Genomic DNA, 19024 nt, shown 5'->3' with positions numbered 1-19024 from the left:
GGTGGTACTTAGATATTCCTAGCAAGGGCAGCCCGGGTGGCGCAGCCGCCTGGCGCCGCCTGCAGCCCGGGGTGTGATCCTGGGGACCCGGGATTGAGTCCCACAACGGGCTCCCTGCATGGAGCCCGTTTCTCCCTCTGCCTGCGTCTCTGCCTCTCTCTGTGTGTCTATGAGTAAATAAATAAAATCTTTTTTTTAAATTTTTATTTATTATGATAGTCACAAAGAGAGAGAGAGAGGGGCAGAGACACAGGCAGAGGGAGAAGCAGGCTCCATGCACCGGGAGCCTGACGTGGGATTCGATCCCGGGTCTTCAGGATCGCGCCCTGGGCCAAAGACAGGCGCCAAACCGCTGCGCCACCCAGGGATCCCAATAAATAAAATCTTAAAAAAAAAAAAAAAGATTCCTAGTAAAAGCCTTAAAGGAGAAGGAACTGTGTGTGTACTATGCTGGTCTTCTGAGAATACAAAGAAAAGTGGGGCTGGAGAAGCTGCAAGGTACAGACTGTCAGAAGCTAAATGGCCATGCACTGCGGAGGAGCAAAGGGGTGATCTGCCTTCCACACTATAAAGGTTTACATCTGACACACAGGAAGCTGAAAACCGGCATTTTTATTCAGGTGTGTATAAAAACAAAATAAAAATCTTCAGTGATACAACATACTCCATTTCCCATCCAAGGAGACAGAGGCCTGAAGCTGGGTCCTCTTTCTATCCCAGCTGGAAGCTTCCCACTACTGGATGAGAACAGACCCTAAAAGTGGCTCTTGCGACCCTTGTGAGGCTGTCCCTTGGGTAAGAAGAGACCATTTACAGCACATACAGGTTATGGTTTACACAAAAATGTCCAGTTATTTTTTCCATCCGACCACCTCCTTCCCCCTACTTCCTGAGACCTGAGATGAGAAGTCTGGGTGTAGGAGGAGGCTGTGGTTGTTGGGGGTTAGGCTTGATTCAGTGCAAAAACAAGAAGACCATGCCCCTTACAAGGACTCTGACTTTTATCAGTTTTCCTTGATACCTTACAGTAAGAAAACCTGCATTGTAAGATACTGAATCCTGGACCTGCCACTTAATTTACTTAATCTTTTTAAGGCTCAGGTTCTTTATTTGTGAAATGGGCTAATACCTAGCTCACAGAATTGTTGTAAGGATTAGATGAGATAACAGAGATAACATAGGTAAACTTTAGCATGATGGCTGGCATAGTAAATACTCAATTAATAGTACTCATTAATATCTATACCCAACCTCTCTCTTCACTTAAGATTCGAAGCTTTCCATTCTTCCTAGAGGGTTGAGTCATAAGCCTAAAGTTTACTTGCCCCTGGCACGTTACCCCCATTTTCCTCTTTCTTAGGAGTCTGATGGGAAACAAAAGCACACTTTAAAGACTAATCTCAACAAGTCAGAGTCTGAGAGAAAGGGACAAGGGAGTAATCCTTCATATCTCCAGGGAGTCCCCCTGAGGAAGCTGACGAATGGGTTTAGGAAAGCACACAAAATAGGGAAAATCTCCTTTCCTGGGATTGGGAAAGAGAAGAAAGTGCACAGCTGGCTACATATCAAGAATTTTGTGTCAAAGTGTTTAAAAGCCTCCAAAGGTTGAATGGAATTGTCTAGGGCTGGGGAAATAGGACTGAGACCTGTGAGGAAGGGACTAGGGAGATGAGGGGTACCCTCTAGAGGCACTAGCTGCCATGAAATGCTCCCTGAGTACTTCAGGGAGCAGGGGTTATGTTCTCTGAGCATCAGCCTTGGGGAAAAGCCTGCTATGCCAGTAATCAGGATTATCGAAAGCGGAGTCAGTGGCTTCTAAACTACGTAGAGGTTTGAGGCGGGCACAGTGGACATGCGGAGCATGGTTTCCAGGCCCCTGGAAAGCTCTCATCTCTTCATACCCTTGCTCAGCGGCTGGGCAGGCCCCCATGGCTGCATAGTCTCCCCCAGGAGCTCCTCCAGCATGTCGCCGATTCATATATTCATAGTCCTCATCTGGGGTTGTGCCAGCAGCGGGCATGAGGGGCACAGGGTTGAGTGGGCAACTCTGTGTGCTGCCCAGGGAAGCGCTGAGGTCTGATCCCACATCCATGTACTCATAACCCAGCTCCTCGAGAGAACTGGGCCTAGGGTGACGAGGTGGACTGTGTCTTCTCCTCCGGTTCATATATTCATACTCCTCATCTTCCTCCTCTTCTTCAGTACCCAGGACAGAACTGATGCCCACTGAAGAAAGGGTGCCTTCCCGGGAGGAGGGAGTACCTAAGGGTTGAGAAGAGAGGGTAGGTATGTGGAGAACATGGTAGTAGCTGGTGGGAACTGGGGGAAAGAGGAAATTATGCAAAGGGAGGGATTAGATCAGAGAAGACAAAAGGATGACGAGGAGCCTGGGGGCAGGGATCAGAGAAAGATTTCTAGGAAGAGTCAGTCACCTTTGAGGTGTGCATCTGGCATGACATATCCATTGACATCCTCTTCCTCCAACCCTGGTGGGGAGAGTGGGGTGACAGGAGTGAGCAGGCTGTGGCGCTGGGAATGGTAGGCACTGTCTCCTCGTGGCCGTGGGCTCCGGCTCCGGCTTCTACACATTGATGCCTTCTCCTGGAGCTCAGCCTCGGACCCTGTCACATGGCCCTCTGAGGACTCTGATGCCAGGCGTCCCCGTGGCATTGGGTGCAAAGAGGCTGGACGGGGGCACCGCTCACCAGTCCCACAAATGGCAGACTCCTAAAGGAGGAAAGTAATACATGGAAATTTATACAGAGACGAAGGAAAAATTGGTATTCCTTTAAGAGACTGGGTTGTTCGATGCCTTCTTTTTTGTGGGGCACTGGTTAAACCTCAAGGATTTCTAAAGCCTCCCACATGGCCCCTATGGATTCTAAGAAACTGCCACCCAGCTTCTCAGCAGCCCCTTAAAGAGACAGACCTTACCTGGCAGGTGTCCCCAAGGTTACCCTGGTTCATAGGCATATATCCAGATGATGGGCTTAAGAGGCTCTGGCTCTAGGATGAAAAAAGTGAAGGTTTAGATTAAGGGAGAAATCTACTCACCCTGGGGGCTTTTAAGTAGTTAATCTGGGCATCAGTGGGGTTCATGAGGGTCTAGGTAGATAGAGGGCTCAGGGTGCAGAGTCTTAAAACTGGGAAATGCCTTACCCCACGGGGCCGATTAAGTGTTCCAACTGGCAAACCGAGGGCAGAGTTTAGTGTGGCCGCCAGGCCATCCTCCTCCGTCTCCAAGTCCAGATCTAGCTCCAGTTCTGGCTCCAGCTCCACCTCCTCCAGTTCCTTGTTTGTCAGAGCAGGGGGCTCTGCCCCGGGGGGAATTCCAGGCCCACTCTCTCTCTGTAGGGGCAGGTGATTGTTAAGATGGATCCTAGTTCCAGCCAAGTCCCCCTTCCTCTAGATCTCCTTGACAACTCCTAACCACTACTCACCTTTATGACCAGATACCGTGGGGGGTCTCGGGCCATCCTGGTGAACTCATTGGCTAGTTCTTTAAAGGTTGGACGGATGTTCTCATCAATCATCCAGCCTGGTGGCAAGATGTAGGAAGCAGAGCCATAAGAGGGGAGTAGAGTAGGGAGGGAAAGCAGTTAGAAAATGGCTGGGGGGCACCCAGGTGGTGCAGTTAAGCATCTGACTCTTGGTTTTGGCTCAGGTCATGAGATTGAGTCCTGAATCAGGCTCCTTGCATAGTGCAGAGTCTGCTTAGGACTCTCTTCCTCTCCCTCTGCCCCTCTCCCTGCTCTCTCGATCTTTCTCTCAAATAAATTAATTATTTAAAGAAAGAAATAAAGAGAAAGAAAGAGAAAATGGCTGGGATCAGCAAGTAACTCACACTTGACCATGACCATGTAGACATCAATGGTACAGATCTGGGGCTGTGCCAATCGCTCCCCCTTCTCTAGCAGATCTGGTACTTCGGCCAATCGTAGCCCAGCATAGGGCTCTGCCCCAAAGGTCATCAGCTCCCAAACTGTCACTCCTGGTAGAGGAAGATATGACTAGTTGATGGCAAAATAATAGACATGGGCATGAAGATGAAGGGAAAGCAGAACTTGATCTCACACAAGGATCTGAAGGGCTCAGAAATTCTGAAAAGGGGGTCTCTCAAAAGGCAACTATGGAATTTGGACCAGTGACAGTATGGAGGGTATCCAAAGGGACTGACCATAACTCCAGACGTCACTCTGATGTGTGTATTTTCCAAAGTGGATACTCTCCAGGGCCATCCACTTAATTGGAGTCTGGGGATTTAAAGGCAAAAGTGTCATCAGTTGACTTCCACAAATTTTCTCACCACTTCTCTGCCCCAAGTTCTCTCTCATTCCTTTCTTTGTTGCTTTCTGAACTTGAATTTCCATCTCCAGGTTCCTCTCCTCAAATGTACTGTGCAGCATCCATTTGCCTCTGAAGGAGACCACTGACTACTCTCTACTCCCATGCTTCACTCCACCCCCACCTCCTTACCCAGCCCTTTGTGTCACCTCACCTTGGCCTCACTGTGTAGTAGTTGCTTATCATCGGGGGGCAGCAGGTCAGCCACCCCAAAATCTGCCACCTGGACCTGACTTGGTGACTTCAGTAGCACATTTCGGGCCGCCAGGTTCCTATGCACCATACCATGCTCCTCAAGGTAGTACATCCCCTACAGAGGAAGGACGTATTCTCAAAGTTGGGTGGAACTGATCCTTGAGATCCAGAATCCTCCCAAACCCTAAGGGCACCTCTCAGAACTTCAACCTCCCTGCCAGCCACCAGCCAGGTTCCTCTCACCTTGGCAATCTGTACTCCCCAATTGAGCAGCAGCTGGGGCCCCAGTGCTCCACGGTGTTGTCTCACATGATCCAGCAGGGAACCCAGAGGCAAGTACTGAGTGACGAGCTGCAGAGATGACCCTGGGCACAGTCCCAGCAGCCGTACAATGTGGGCATGGTCTAGGCTGCCAATGGCCAGCATATGCTACGAGACACAGGAGGGGTTATCCAAGGATCGAGAAAGTCCATGTACATCCAGAGGGCTAGCCCAACATTCAGGGACATCAGTGAGACCGACAGTATCTGCTAACACAGGACCATGCTGCTACAAAATCCTACCTACTATTGGCCTCTCTCCTAGTGGCATACAGAATACCCTTCTTTCACTTACATCCGTCACATCTTGAAAACTCTGCCGTCCACTCTTGTCCTCGATTACTTTAATGCAGACTGGAATCTTGATTGATTCACCCTCAGGAATCCATACTCCCTGGGAAGTGTTGGGCAGGAGTCAGCCTAAGGTCATTCTCCCCGGGCTGGCCCTTTCCCTAAATCTTTCTCTCCTTCATCCTAGAACCTTTCTCCTCCTCCTCCTCCACTCACTTTGTGCACGGTTCCAAAGACGCCTGAGCCAAGGACTTTAAGCTTCCTCAGCTCTGTTTCTTTGAAGATTCTGGCCAAGACTTTGTTAGCCTTCTCACTGGGATCCAGAGGCTCTATGCTCTGAGGAGAAGAAGGGAAGAAAATACTCAGGAAAGTCCATTCCCATGTCTCACTCGCACCCTCTATCTATAAGTGGATGCCCAGAGCAGTGGGAACAGGAAGAATTGTCTTTAGTCTTAAAAGTCATTGCAGGCATACTGGGGAGTAAGAGACCCTAAGGTCTGTGTTCATGACAACAGGAATCAAGAGTTGGGTTTCCCCTTTGATGGGAGGAAGGGGGCAGAGCTGGTAACGTTACCACCCTGAATACTTTTATACAATTCTCTATGCTTTTCAAATCACCTTCATGTACATCATTCCATTTCATCCTTATAGCCATCCTATAAGGATAAATGTTATTATTTTTTTCCATCTACGAGCATACAATGAGGCACAGAGAAGGAAAGTAACTTCTTCACAGTCATGTGGGAAATTAATGGCAAAATCAGGACCAGAATGCAGGATTCCCGTTTCTCTGGCCAGAGTTCTTTCTAATGGACCATACCACCTCCTTGAAGAAAGGGATCAAATCTCTGGGAAAGGAGGAGGCTCTTAGTAGGTAAGTAAGTAAGTAAGCTAGGCACTCACCTCACCCCGTTCCAAGTAGCGCCGCATAGCCCTCTTATTCTGAATCCGGCGCCCACGCCAATAGAGTAAAGTGCCTCCCAGGATCAGGAAAATCACTGCCAATCCCACTACCACTGTTAAGCCCACTGCCAGATGGGTTTTGCTGTGGGATAGAGAAGTCCAGCATTACCCTGGGTCTACACCTCCCTTAAAAATGTCATCTACGCCTACATGAAAGGTATAGTACAGATCTGGGGCAAGAAGTTAACATTCACATACACACATATTATTGAGCAATGAAAGGGTTAAACTACATCTGCACCTCCTGAGGATACTACAAATTAATTTTAGGATGGGCAGTCTGGATTAGCCTGGATTCTTGTGTCTCCAAGTCCAGGGATACTGGTGTATATAGAAGGACAGAATGGGGGGTGCCTGGGTGGCTCAGTGGTTGGGTCTGCCTTCAGCTCAGGTCATGATCCTGGGGTCCTGGGATCAAGTCCCTGCATCGGGCTCCCTGCATGAAGCCTGCTTCTCCCTCTGCCTGTGTCTCTGCCTCTCTCTGTGTCTCTCATGAATAAATAAGTAAAATCTTTAAAAAAAAAAAAAAAAAAGGACAGAATGAATAGAGACCCTCTTCCCAGCAGGTAACTGCCCCTTCCCTAGCTTCTCTCCCAAATACCCCCAGCTGCTAAAATCTCCAAGCCCATCATACCTGATCAGTGCCAGTGTTTGACCTAAACAGTCTTGTAGCTCTGGTCCCTTACACCTAGAGAAGAAAGTCACCTCCTTAAATGGGAGCTTGGGAGACCCCCATAGCAAGCTCAATCCCACCAGCCTCAACACACGACACTGTTTCAGACCCTACCATGGTATCCCATCCTGGAGCCCTAATCATAAGACACAGCCACAGCCCCCCTCTCTAGCTTGCCAACTCTCCCCTAGTCCCTCTCTTGAATGAAATTCCCCCAAGCTGGGGTTATTTCAGGTTCTCAAAACTGTGGTATAATTTTGTGCTGTTATTGAGATTCTTTTTCTCCAATTCTTCACCATACAGCTTGGCGTGATTCTTAAAATCACAGTTCCTTTCTTCTCTCAGGTCCCCTTTACCCTCTAATTTCCCCCTAGTTTTGTTTTCCCCCTCCCCCATTATTATCCCATCACTGACCCCTGGGTGCAATTCTCGTGGCAGGGCCGACATTCATTGTGAGTGTCTGGGTACTTGTAGATGGGGCCCTTGGCACCGAGGACTCCATTGGGGCAGCTGCTCACACAGTGCGGCCCATCTCGAAAATGGGCACACTGAGCACAGGCATCAGAGCCCTGGGTGGAAGAGAAGGTTGGGAAGAATGGGATCCCAAGGCCAACTTCACCCATCCCAGCAAGGACCAACGCAGCGATTCAGGATGCTCCATCCACAGACCCTAGGGTTATCTGGCCTCCTTGTGCTGGCCTTGTGATTTGGCCATTATCATTCTCAAGACCTTCTAGTACTGCCCATGCTCTTCCTCCCTTAGAGATCCTGGTGTTGCTACTGTACCGAGCCATTGCATGTGGCAGTCCCCTCCATGGGTTGGCACTCCGGGTGGCAGGAGAAGCATTCAGCTTCATGGGCAAACTCACGAGGCTCCCTGCAGTGGGGGGTAAAGGGAAGGGGTCACTTATAAGTCCTGACCTTTATGTCCAACCACAGGGTCCCCTTGCTCGATCCCACCCAGGCATATGCAGAAACTTGTCTAGGGGCGCCTAGGTGATGCAGTCAATTAAGCATCCAACTCTTGGTTTCGAGTCCAGTTAGCTCAGGGTTGTGAGATCAAGCCTCTCATCGGGGCTTGAGTCAGCTTGGGGTTCTCTCTCCCTCTCCCTCTACCCCTCCCCGCCCTCTAAAATAATTATTTTTTAAAAAAGGAAGAAAGTGGACTAAAGGCTTTCAGGTACCAGCTGAATAGCTGCATCCATCCCAGGGCCCCATCCTCCCACCCCTTCGTGCCTCTCTCTCCCCTCAGTGTTACCCATTTAGAAAGTTGCAGTGGGTCACACAGACACCTCCTCGGCTGTAGTTTCGACAGGACAGGCACTGACCAGGACCTGGGCCCCAGCATCCCCCAGAGGAGCACAGGGGATCACACACTTTGCCCTCTGCCACTGGGAAGGAAGGGGTGAGACAGGAGGAGTCAGCTCTCCTCACGTGCCTTCTGCTGAGCTCTTCCTCTTAAGTGCCTCCAGCCTAACACACCCCTCTCCTTGGCTCTACCCTCTGATCCCTACTCCTGAGCAGAACAGTTTTTACACACTGTACCCTCTCCTCCCTGACTTCTTTTTCCCGGCCACCCTCTGGGCCCTTCCCCTCACCGCAGTCTCTGCGGGGCCGATTATGCTTGATGTCCAGCCTCTCTTCTGGAGGCCCCCGAAGCAGCCTGGTCCAGTTCAGAGAATGGTGGTAGCAGAGTTGCTTGTTGGCACTTATGTAAATACGCCCAGCACTAATTTCTTTCAAAGATCGGAGGCCCAAAGATGTTATATTCAAGTTCTTCATGATCAGCAAAGAGAAACCCCGGCTGAGAACAAGGAAACGAGGTAAGAAGGGAGATTACACAGGGGAAAATGACCATGCAGTGGATTCCTTTTCATTTAACCAATGTGCTCTGGGCCAGTCAGACCGGGAAGAGCGATTCCCCTTCCAACTCTCAGCCCTTTGGGCATGCTGAGACAACACGTGTGCTTCACTCAAAGATGCCTAAGAAACAGGGTTCATTGCCTGGAGGTACTACCACCACCACACTCCTAACTACTCACTTGTATAGGCTTCTGCCCCCAATGGTTGTCAGGTTGGAAAAGACACTGAAGTTGTGCATGTGGGGAGGCCAGGACTGGATGTTCAGGTAACCTGACGGGTTGGAGAGAGGCGCGTCAGCGGGGAAGGAGTCTTCCCTTCTTGCCTTCTCAGGTTCTAGTGGCCCCTCTCCCATCACTTGGGACATGACTTTGTAACTAGTTATACACCAATTTGTGTCAGTGGTTCACTCATTTCTCTCAGAAAGGGTAGCAGCCTCTCTTCCCACTCACCTGTGATCTCCCGTACTGTCCGGAAGACATTGAGCTTCTCAGGGTCCAAGGCAGGGATCTTGTGCCAGGGGTCTCTGGAGAGAACAGTCAAAACCAGTCAACAAGATACAGGTACAACCCAGTCACACCTAGCCTCAGAACTTAAGTTTCTTTTTTCTTTCTTTTTTCCTTTTTAAGATTTTATTTATTTATTCATAAGAGACACATAGAAAGAGAGGGGGGCAGAGACACAGGCAGAGGGAGAAGCAGGCTCCCTGCGGGGAGCCCGACGTGAGACTATCCCGGGTCTCCAGGATCACTCCCTGGGCTGAAGGTGGCGCTAAACCACTGAGCCACCCGGGCTGCCCAGAACTTCATTCTAATACCATCCTCCACTAAAAGGAAACAGGGCTCCTTGGAGAAATGAGTAGGGCGGGAGAAATATAACATGAGTTTATAGCATCTTATGCAAAAAAGGAAGTAAGTGCTCAGAGAATGAAGGGTACAAAGAATCTGGGATCTGGCTTGAAGAAGCCCCCAGTGGCCAGAACAGAGACAAATCAACACCAAAATAATAACTGTAAAAGATTATAAAGGACTGAGTGAAATAGGTACCAATCAATCAATCAATGGGAAAGGAAAACTGTTCCTAACACTAAAATGCCGACAAATAAATGCAAAAGGAATAATGGAGTTAAAAAATCATCATGTGGCAACTCTCATCAAAAAATTGATTCAGGGGATGCCTGGGTGGCTCAGCAGTTGGGCCTCTGCCTTTGGCTCAGGGAGTGATCCTGGAGTCCCAGGATGAGACCCACATCGGGCTCCCTGCATGGGGCCTGCTTCTCCCTCTGCCTGTGTCTCTGCCTCTCTCTCTCTGTGTGTCTGATGAATAAATCAATAAATTTTTTTTTAAAAATTGATTCAGGGGGCGCCTGAGTGGCTGTTGGCTGAGCATCCAAGTCTTGGTTTTAGCTGGGGTCCTGATCCCAGGGTCATGGGATGGAGCCCCAGGCCAGCTCTGTGCTCAGCGTGGAATCTGCTTGAGATTCTTTCCCCCTTCTTCTCCCTCCCCATGTGCTTCTTCGCCAACTTGCACACCCGCACACGTGCATAAGCGTGCACACGTGTGTGTGTGTGTGTGTATAAATAAAATCTTTCTTAAAGTAAGTTGATTCGGGCAGGGGCACTTGGCTGGCTCAGTAGTGGTGCATGCGACTCGTGGTCTCAGGGTTGAGTTCAAGCCCCACGTTGGGTATAGAGATAACTTAAAGATAAAAATCTTAAGGGGCGCCTGGGTGGCTCAGTCCATTAGGCATTGGACTGATTTCGGCTCAGGTCATGATCTCAGGGTCCTCCACGTGGGGCTGTGCTCCTGACATGGCCCCACTTGGGATTCCCTCTCTCCCTCGCTCTTTTTTAAAGGATTTTTAAAAATTTATTCATGAGAGACACAGAGAGAGAGAGGCAGAGACACAGGCAGAGGGAGAAGCAGGCTCCATGCAGGGAGCCAAGGTGGGACTTGATCCTGAGACTCCAGAATCACGCCCTGGGCCGAAGGCAGGTGCTAAACCGCTGAGCCACCCGGGCGTCCTTCTTCCTCTCTCTCTTACATAAAGGGGTGCCTGGGTGGCTCAGTCAGCTGGCTGTCTGCCTTCACCTCGGGTAACAGTCCCAGGATCCCAGGATCAAGTCTCACATTGGGCTCCCTACTCAGTGGGGGAACCTGCTTTTCCCTCTCCCTCTGTAGCTCCCCCTCCTTGTCTCTATCAAATAAATGGTTAGATAGATAGATAGATGTAATAAAATCTGAAAACAAAAAACAAAAAAAGTAGTAGGAGAACACAATTTCTTTGTCCACTGCCGTGCAGTGAGACAGTTATCAGATTCCTTGGGGGGGGTCTCAAGGGATTCAAGTCCTGGGTGGCAGACAGAGTTAGGAATGGTCAGGTACTGTGTAACCTTTAAAATTTCATGATTTATATTCCTTTTATTTTTTTTTATTTTTAATGATTTTTATTTATTTATTTTGAGAGAGAGAGAGAGAGCAAGCAGGGGGAGGAGCAGAGGCAGGGGGAGAGGATCTCAAGGACACTCCACACTAAGCACAGAGCAGGATGCGGGGCTTGATCTCACGACACCTGGATCACGACCTTAGCTGGAACCAAGAGTCAGACGCTTAACCGACTGAGCCACCCAGGTGCCCCTGTGATTCGTATTCCTAATCAGCTGCACATATGAAGGGTTGAGCCAAATGCAATGAACCGTGAGAGGATGGATGGAGTGGGGGTTAGAGAGGGAATGCAGAGTCTAACCCATTGAGGCCAGTGATCAGAAAGTCCAGGTTGCCCAGGATCTTGGTGCAGTTCACAAATCCATCAATGTTGCTCGAGTCCACAGTCTGGAAGCGGCTCCCGGAGCCTGTCCCCTCACAGGCTGCAAACACAAAAGAGGCTCAGTGGGTGGAGCCTGATTGGTCTCTGGGGAAAGGAAGTTCTCTTCACCAGCTCTTCACCATCTCCTACTCACCTTTGGGGCACAGCCCCCCACAAGGTTCACACATCTTGAGTCCATTTTTATCTACTTCCATCTTGTCAGGAGGACAGGCCCGGACACAAGACGTTTGATCGACCACAAAGTTATCTAGGGAGAGGAGGGCACCATGAGAGACAAGAGAGGAACACTGCCAACGAGCAACTGAACCTTGCTCCCTCCTGCTCTGTGCTGGATCTGTCCCAAACCACCACCCAAGGTTCCTTAAACGCTGTCCTATGGCTGAGAAAAGCTCTTTGCTCTTTGTTGCAGAACTAGGAGCAGTTGCTAGAAATCATGGGAAGTAGACAGGACAGTGGGGAGAGGATTCACCGGAGGTGATTAGATTACAACCTACATCCTCTACCACCCAACTTGATCCCTATATCTCCTAAAATTTTTTCTAAAACCCTGGCTCTACTATCATTGTTCCTCTTCTTAGACACTTACGGGGACAGCTGGCTACACAAACTCCACCATACTGATACTTGGTGTGGGGATTGGGTTCCAGCTGGAAAGTTAGCTTGTTGTAGACCAGAGGCTGTGGACACTGGCGCACACAGGCCCCGCTGTCATTGAAGAGTCGGCAGGCCTAGGAACATAGGAAATTCATAAAACTCACATTATGTAAGTATTCCTACTTCCTCCCCAAAGCCCACATCCCCACTTCAGAACCAGGCAAACAGTGGTACATACAAAGCAGTCTGTATCCTGAGGGCCTGAGCAGCCCCCTGCACACTCATCATGGCAGCACTGGTTGGGGTTGGGCCCAAAGCAATGACCATTACACTGAGGGGCACAGATGGTCTTGGTCACTATAGAAAGAAGAAGCACTGCAGTCAGGGCTCTGACTCTTGCCCTCTAGTCTAGGCTTGTCCTACCCCCGGTGTTGACATAGGTCGGGGCGGGCAGGGATATTAAAAGTGTATGAGGTTTTTGGAGGGGAGTAAACCCACATGTCTGGCAGTCTTCTGGTCTAGGACCCCAGCATCGCCCCTTGCAGGTCTCATGACACGGGGGACCTGGTTGGGAAAGAAAGCAACGCAAAGGGCCGTTGAGGGCTAAGAAAGGCTTGCTTGAGTCAACAGGGTATGATGTCAGCACGCAGGCACCCCAGTCCCACAAAGCAAAGGGCCTGGCAGTGTCCCTCCTGGCCCTGGGGCTCCGCAACTGTCAACAAGGGGTGGGGCCACACCTCCGCACCGCCCGCAGGGCCGCTGAAGGTGCCAAGCCCGGCCCAGGCCCACCCCGGGCCCACCCCGGGAACTTGGTTCCTCCTTGGCAAACTGAACCCAGCAGGAATATGTGTGTGTGAGTGGGCGGGGGCAGCGGACTGTGATGGGGGGCAGGGGGCCCCAAGCGCGGAATGTTGACACAGAGGGGATGGGGGCCTGGAGCCCGCGGACGAGGCTCTCCTCGGTCCCGGGGTCTTCTGCTCCTTCGCATAGAGCTTCCGGGGTTGGGAGCCCAGGGGTCTCGGGCCTGAGGTGTTCTCTGAGTGGACAGGTGGGCTCGGACTGGGGTAGGTGATGACGGGGAAGGGCCGCTCTGTCTGGCGGGGCGGGGGGGGGGGGGGGGGGGGGGGCGGTCGATCACGTCACTCACAGCTCCTGCCGTTGTCCTTCACCACTATCTCTGCGTCTCGGTCCCTCACGATGTCCCTCCAGTCGATCGTGTCCATGTGACAAAGCTTGTCGTTCTTCTCAATATACACTCCCCCCGCCAGAATCTCTGAGGTCAGGCAGAGCAGTGACAGGCTAAGGGCTCCGCAGGCCTCCCCCTGCCCCACCGACCCCGAAGGCCACCGGGACTCAGGAGAAGGCGACACGGAGCAGGCAAATCTGTCTGATTAAAGCAAGCTGCGGAGAAGGCTCGCCTTGTAGGGCAGGAGGGGCCAGGCCTGGACGCGGCCTCCCAGACACCTGTCCAGATCCGGTTTAGCCGGTGGGGGAGGGGAGGCAGAACCAGGAGATCCCTGACTCAGTCACCTCCTTGGTCCGCCTCCAAGTGTGTTTTCCAAGGACCGGCAGGGGGTAAGAGGTAGCCCTGGGGCGTGTGGTCCCACAGTTCCCCAGCTTGGGGGTAATCGTGAGGGGGAGGTGACAGGATTTCAGAGCCCCAGCTCTGGCTGGGGACATAGGGCCCTCCCCCGGGGCAGGGGCCTCCGCTCCCTCTCTTGCTTAAGGACGAGCGGACCTTTAGCCTTTAGACTAAGGCCGCGGAGGGGAGCGCCTGCCCGCGGCCTGGCTGGGGGTGGCCGGGAGGCACCCGCGGGACTGACCCGTGAGCTGAGTGAAGCGGAGCTGGCGCAGGGCATGGCTGGAGTTGGTGTTATAGTTGAGCATGACGAAGATGGCGAACTTCCCGTCGTACACCTGAGTGCCCCGCACCACCCGGAGGTTGGGCAGGGGCAGGGTGGGGAACTCGTTCATGGCCACCAGGACATAGCCGGTCACTTCTCGGATCCACTGGGGTGGCACAGGTCATGTCAGCGGGAGGGATAACAGAACAAACGGCCTCGATCCCCCCATCCTAGGGGGATCCCTAACCCCCCCCCCCGAAGTCTTTCTAATCCCTGCTCCCAAGTAGGGAGCAGCGGGGCACCCGCTGCTGTGTCCCTTCTGCCAAGGAAGACAGGCCGCACAAGTGCCCGGGAATCCTAGGCCCCTCCCCTTTCCTTCTCAGGGTCTCGAGCCAGGGAGCCAGGAGCGTCCTCGGTCCTGGGTCCTCGCTCAGGCCCGTCCTCCCCTCCGCAGCACCTCCCCAAGTCCCCAAGTGGGCCTCGGTGCACAGCACCAGCCCGTCGCCTCCCGGGCCAGCCCCCGCGCTCCCGGCCTCGGCGACCAGGCCCTGGGGCCCACATCCCGGCCCCGGCCGCGGCCCCGGAAGCACCCGGCTGGGATCTTACAAACCCCAAGGTTCTAGGCGTGCTGAACCCCAGCAGAGGGTAGCCCTGGGGGAGGGAAAGGGGGTCTCTGTGGGGAAGATTAAGGGGGGAGCCTGAGGTAGGGAGTCCGCGCTCTGACCTGCAGGAAGGAGAGGTCGGCATTGTGCCCTGTGAGCACGATCTCGAGGTTCCCCATCACCACCTCGCACCGCTCGTAGAGCTTGTACAGGGTCTGGTATTGGTTCTCAGCGTCGCCGGTCACGCTCAGCCCGTTCAGAGTCCCGGGACACACTGCTCAAAGTGGGGGTCAGAGTGGCGGAGACTGGACACAGCTCCCACCCACCCCCCGAGCCATCCCCCTGGTCGCCCTCCCACCAAGCCGCCACCTCAGCCCTCACCCCGAGAGCCAGACACAAAGGCCCATGTCGGTCAGAGAGCCCGAACCCCCTCCTCTCTCAGAACCCCCGCGCCATCTCTCTGCACAGGCAGGTGAAAAAGTTTCCCTCTTTCAGGTACTCCTTTGGGTACTAAGGAGTTAACCAAAGAGGATGTAGGGGTTTTTTCCCCCCTCCCTAGGGAAGTTAGGAATGGACCACAACTTGGTTACCCTCCTCTTCCCTCCCCCCTCTCCAACCAGGGTACTTACTTCTCTACCCCCATCCTGGAATAAATATCTCTTTGGGGCCAGCACACAGCCCCTATTGTGTCTACCGAGGGTGGGATGGGGGCAGAGGGTGGGGGCAGTGCCCAGGGCCACACTTCAGCCCACAATGAGGCAATTCTATCTGGGAGGAGGGGGCTGCTCCACCCAGTCCCCAGACACCCTGTCCTCAGTGGCACCCGCCCCCTCCACCCTCAAGCCTTGGGCTCAGACAAGTGACCTCACTAGAGAGGGAGCTCCGGTGGGGAGAGGGGGTCAATGTGAGCTTTGTCCTTAAAGCTGAAAGATAAGGAGTTGGTTGCCTACCCCGCACCCCCTCTTCCTCAACTCTGGCCTCCCGGTTCCCTTGCCCTATTCCAACACATCGCAGCTCCTCAGCATCACACTTTCCAGCAAATACAGACAAGCCTGGAGGGAAACAGCAGAGGATCCCCCCCCATTCTAAGCCTTCCACGCAATTTCATTGTCAAAAGATTCATTAAAAAGCTTTGCAACATGGCAGTCTTGGGGGTTCACTTGCCCTTCTAAGTATGGAGGACACAGGGGCTAAGGGAAAGGCGGGACCCCGAAGCCCCACCCCTCTCCCCTCCGCTCAGAGGCCGGGGGAGGGTGGGGGGTAGACACCACCTGTTCTCACCACCCTTCCCTGAGGCGCTGGCAGTTTAGTAGGAGGCGGGAGTGGGAACGGAGGAGGAGAGATTAGTGAGGCTCCAACCCCTCCTCCTAGATACACCCCTAGTCTGACCACTGGACTTTGGAGGGCTCCCATCCCCTTTCACTCCCCACAATGGGAAGGAAGGGGGTGGGCTAGACCCAGCAGAGGAGTAAACTGGCTGGGAGCTCCCAGAGGAGCCTGGGAACTCTAGGGTCCTGGGGCTGAAAGTAAAGAAACTAGGAAGGTTAATCATTTAGGGAACAGCCCCACCCTAAACCCTTTCCTGGTAGGACACCCCCTCTTGCAAGTCAAGGCGCCAACCGCTCTCCCCAGATAAGGGAGGAGCCAAGATTTCTGCATGGAGAAGTGGGATATGTATGTGATGTGTGTGTGTGTGCACATGCACGAGGGACACACACGCACACACCCACAGACAAGCATGCACACCGCTCCCCGCTGGCCCAGAAATCTATACTGGTTCTGTCCTCGGGGTTCCTTATGAGGAAGTATTTCAGGTGGCCCCATCTATCCCACCTGCCTTAGGTGTCTGTGCAGACTCTGTGTCTGTGCCTGGAAGGCTAAAGGGTTAGAGGTCCCAGTTCTCTGCCATCCTGAGGGTAAAGTCCATATTACACAAACAGGGAGCAAAGGGCCTGCTCAGGAAGAGAGCGTGAAAACCACCTCTAAGGAGGAACAGGCAGCATGGGGAGGAGGGAAGGGGGAAGAGAGTAAGGAAAAGCCCCACTGTACCCGGGGACCAGGGGCCTAGGGAGGGGCCTGGCACTCCTTTGGTAGAGAGCACTGGGGTGGGTCGACCAGGAATCTTCGTTGCCTCCTCAACCAGAGGCCTCCTCTCCAATAGCCCCCACCCCCATCACAGCCAGGACAAAGGGACTATAGAAGGACTGAGACAGGGCCGGATGCCCAGAGGCTGCAGGATCCAGATAAAGGGTAAAGAAACCCAACCATGCCTGCCTCCTGTCGCCCCAAGGGAAGGTGGCCAGGATCTGGGACTCCTGGGTTCCTGGTTGAAGATTCCAAGGGTCTGGATGGGACAGTGACCCAGTCATTCTATTTGGTCCCTCCCACTCCAGTCCCCAGACCCCCCCCTCCACTCCACCCCCCCACCAGCTGGGAGTTTCAAAGTCAAGATCCCAAGTCTAAATTTAGGCCCAGCAACTGTGGGGGAAGCACAGGTGTTTCTCCCACTCCCACTCTGGGGAAGAGGCCCTGGCCCTCCCAAATCCCAAGCTGAGGTCTGGGGGAGGGGAAGAGATCAACAGGATTCCTCCAATTCGAGCAACACCAGAACCCTCAGGTGTCCACGGTCCCAGAGACACCCCAAGGGGGTGGGCTCGGATGGTATGGGAGTGGGAGGAGGAAGAGAGGCGCAGTTTGACTGTTGTCTAGACTCCAGGAGACAGAGTCAGACAATAAGCAGAATGTAGGTGGGGGGGGAGCTGGGTCCGGGAAGGACTCCCAGACTGGAAGCTCAGGAGGTGGGAGAGGCGCCCTGTTGGTCTCGGGTTGGGGGAGAAAAGACAGACAAGTCCAGGCTGCAGGCCCCTAACCCTACAGCTCCTGGCCCAGACCCTGTGCGTAGTAGATGTTCAATAAATATTAGTTGAATTGATCTGGGTCTTGACAAAAACAAGAGGTTGGGGGATCCCTGGGTGGCGCAGCGGTTTGGCGCCTGCCTTTGGCCCAGGGCGCGATCCTGGAGACCCGGGATCGAATCCCACATCGGGCTCCCGGTGCATGGAGCCTGCTTCTCCCTCTGCCTGTGTCTCTGCCTCTCTCTCTCTCTCTCTCTCTCATAAATAAATTAATTAATTAAAAAAAAAAAAAAAAAAAAACAAGAGGTTGGTCAAGCCGGGGACCAGCCAGCTTGGTTATCCTGAGGAAATGAGGGAGGTCGGCCTCTGCGTGGCCTCTCACCCCGATGTCACCTGTACTTGGCCCTTAGGTGCGCCTCCGCCCGTCCCGGGGCAGGTCCACGGAAGAGGAGGTGCGGCTCTTGTTTTTCCAAGAGTAGAAAACAACAACCCCCTCCGACCCCTCCCTAGCTCCGCCCTGTCGGCAAAACAACGAAACTGGAGGCGCCGAAACCGAGGGAGGGGGTGGGCTCACAGGCCGGGACCCCCACTCTCCGGGACCTCACCCCCCTCACTGCCGCCGCACGTTTGCGGAGCCGAGGCCCCACGGCCGTCCCCACAGGGCTCCCCAGGGGAGCGGGGTGTCCCGGGGGGCCCCCACCCCGACGCAGATCAGAAGTGGGGGGTCGGGAGCGCCGAGCCCGCCCGCAGCGCCCAGGGGAGCGGGGTGTCCCGGGGGGCCCCACCCCGACGCAGATCAGAAGTGGGGGGTCGGGAGCCCCGAGCCCGCCGCAGCGCCCCGCCGGGGTGGTCCCAGCGCCCCCCGCCCCCGCCCGGGCCCCCCCCCCCCGGCGCCCGCGCCGCTTACCTGCCTGGGAGTTGCCCACGTCGGAGGCGCGGACCAAGCTGAGCAGGAAGCCCAGCACCTGCAGCGGCGCCGTCGCCCTCATGACGCCCGCGGAGGCGGCGGCGGCCCCGCGGGATCCGGCCCGGGGCCCCGACTAGGACATCCGAGCGGGGCCACCTGAGCCGCCAGCGACCGGCAGCGGCGGCGGGGAGGCTGCGGAGCGCAATCGGAGCCGGGCCGGGGCGGGGGCCCGCCGGGCAGGGGAGGGGGGCGGCGCTGCAGCCGGGGCTCGTCCCCGGGCCACGCGAGCCGAGCCGGGGTCGCGCCCGGACCTTCCCGGGGGCCGGGCCGAGGGGCGGCCGGGACTGCAGACGCCCTAGCGCCTCCGACGGGGAAAGGTGCTGGGGGCGGGGAGGGCGCCTCGAAGCCCGGCCCCTGAAAGCTGGCCGCGCCCATTAACCAGATCACTCAACTTCCCCAGCCGGTTGGGTCACTCGGGGCGGGGGGGCTCCCTGAATGTGAATGTTTTTCTCCGTGAGTGTTTGTGAGGAAGGCGCGGGCCGTACGCTCAGGCGCCTCGGTTTCCCCGGGACCCTTCCGGCCCCGTAATCCGTCCACGCTGCCCTGGAAGCCGAGCCCCGAGGCCGCGTGAAATCGCGCTGTCTCCGGCCGCTTCCTCCCGCAGACCCGGCGCCGGCCCGGCCTCTCCGGGGGATTTGGGGGGCGGGGGCGGGGCGGCCTCCAGCCTGGGAACAGACCCGAAGCCCGCC

The 19024-nt window shown here is 54.4% G+C and overlaps 1 protein-coding gene across 1 annotated transcript; it reads right to left on the bottom strand.

Annotated features, from left to right (window-relative positions):
• Nucleotides 1–593: 593 nt before the first annotated feature.
• On the bottom strand, nucleotides 594–18482 carry ERBB3 (erb-b2 receptor tyrosine kinase 3). The gene is made up of 28 exons (XM_025477032.3): nucleotides 18276–18482; nucleotides 14636–14787; nucleotides 13891–14077; nucleotides 13215–13340; nucleotides 12566–12631; nucleotides 12306–12424; nucleotides 12060–12201; nucleotides 11607–11720; nucleotides 11393–11513; nucleotides 9099–9172; nucleotides 8829–8919; nucleotides 8385–8590; nucleotides 8045–8177; nucleotides 7573–7663; nucleotides 7201–7355; nucleotides 6748–6801; nucleotides 6054–6195; nucleotides 5367–5486; nucleotides 5155–5253; nucleotides 4783–4968; nucleotides 4499–4654; nucleotides 4178–4253; nucleotides 3845–3991; nucleotides 3441–3538; nucleotides 3160–3348; nucleotides 2935–3006; nucleotides 2433–2727; nucleotides 594–2262 (listed from the first exon to the last, which is right to left on the bottom strand). The coding sequence occupies exons 1-28, from the start codon at nucleotides 18355–18357 to the stop codon at nucleotides 1736–1738; spliced, it is 4020 nt and encodes a 1339-aa protein (XP_025332817.1). The 5' UTR covers nucleotides 18358–18482; the 3' UTR covers nucleotides 594–1735.
• Between the last annotated feature and the right edge of the window lie 542 nt (nucleotides 18483–19024).

The sequence above is a fragment of the Canis lupus genome, chromosome 10 (assembly GCF_003254725.2).
Source record: "Canis lupus dingo isolate Sandy chromosome 10, ASM325472v2, whole genome shotgun sequence".
Lineage (NCBI taxonomy): Eukaryota > Metazoa > Chordata > Mammalia > Carnivora > Canidae > Canis > Canis lupus.
The sequence above is the reverse complement of the archived record's forward strand: the minus strand, read 5'-3'. Positions and strand labels throughout refer to the sequence as shown.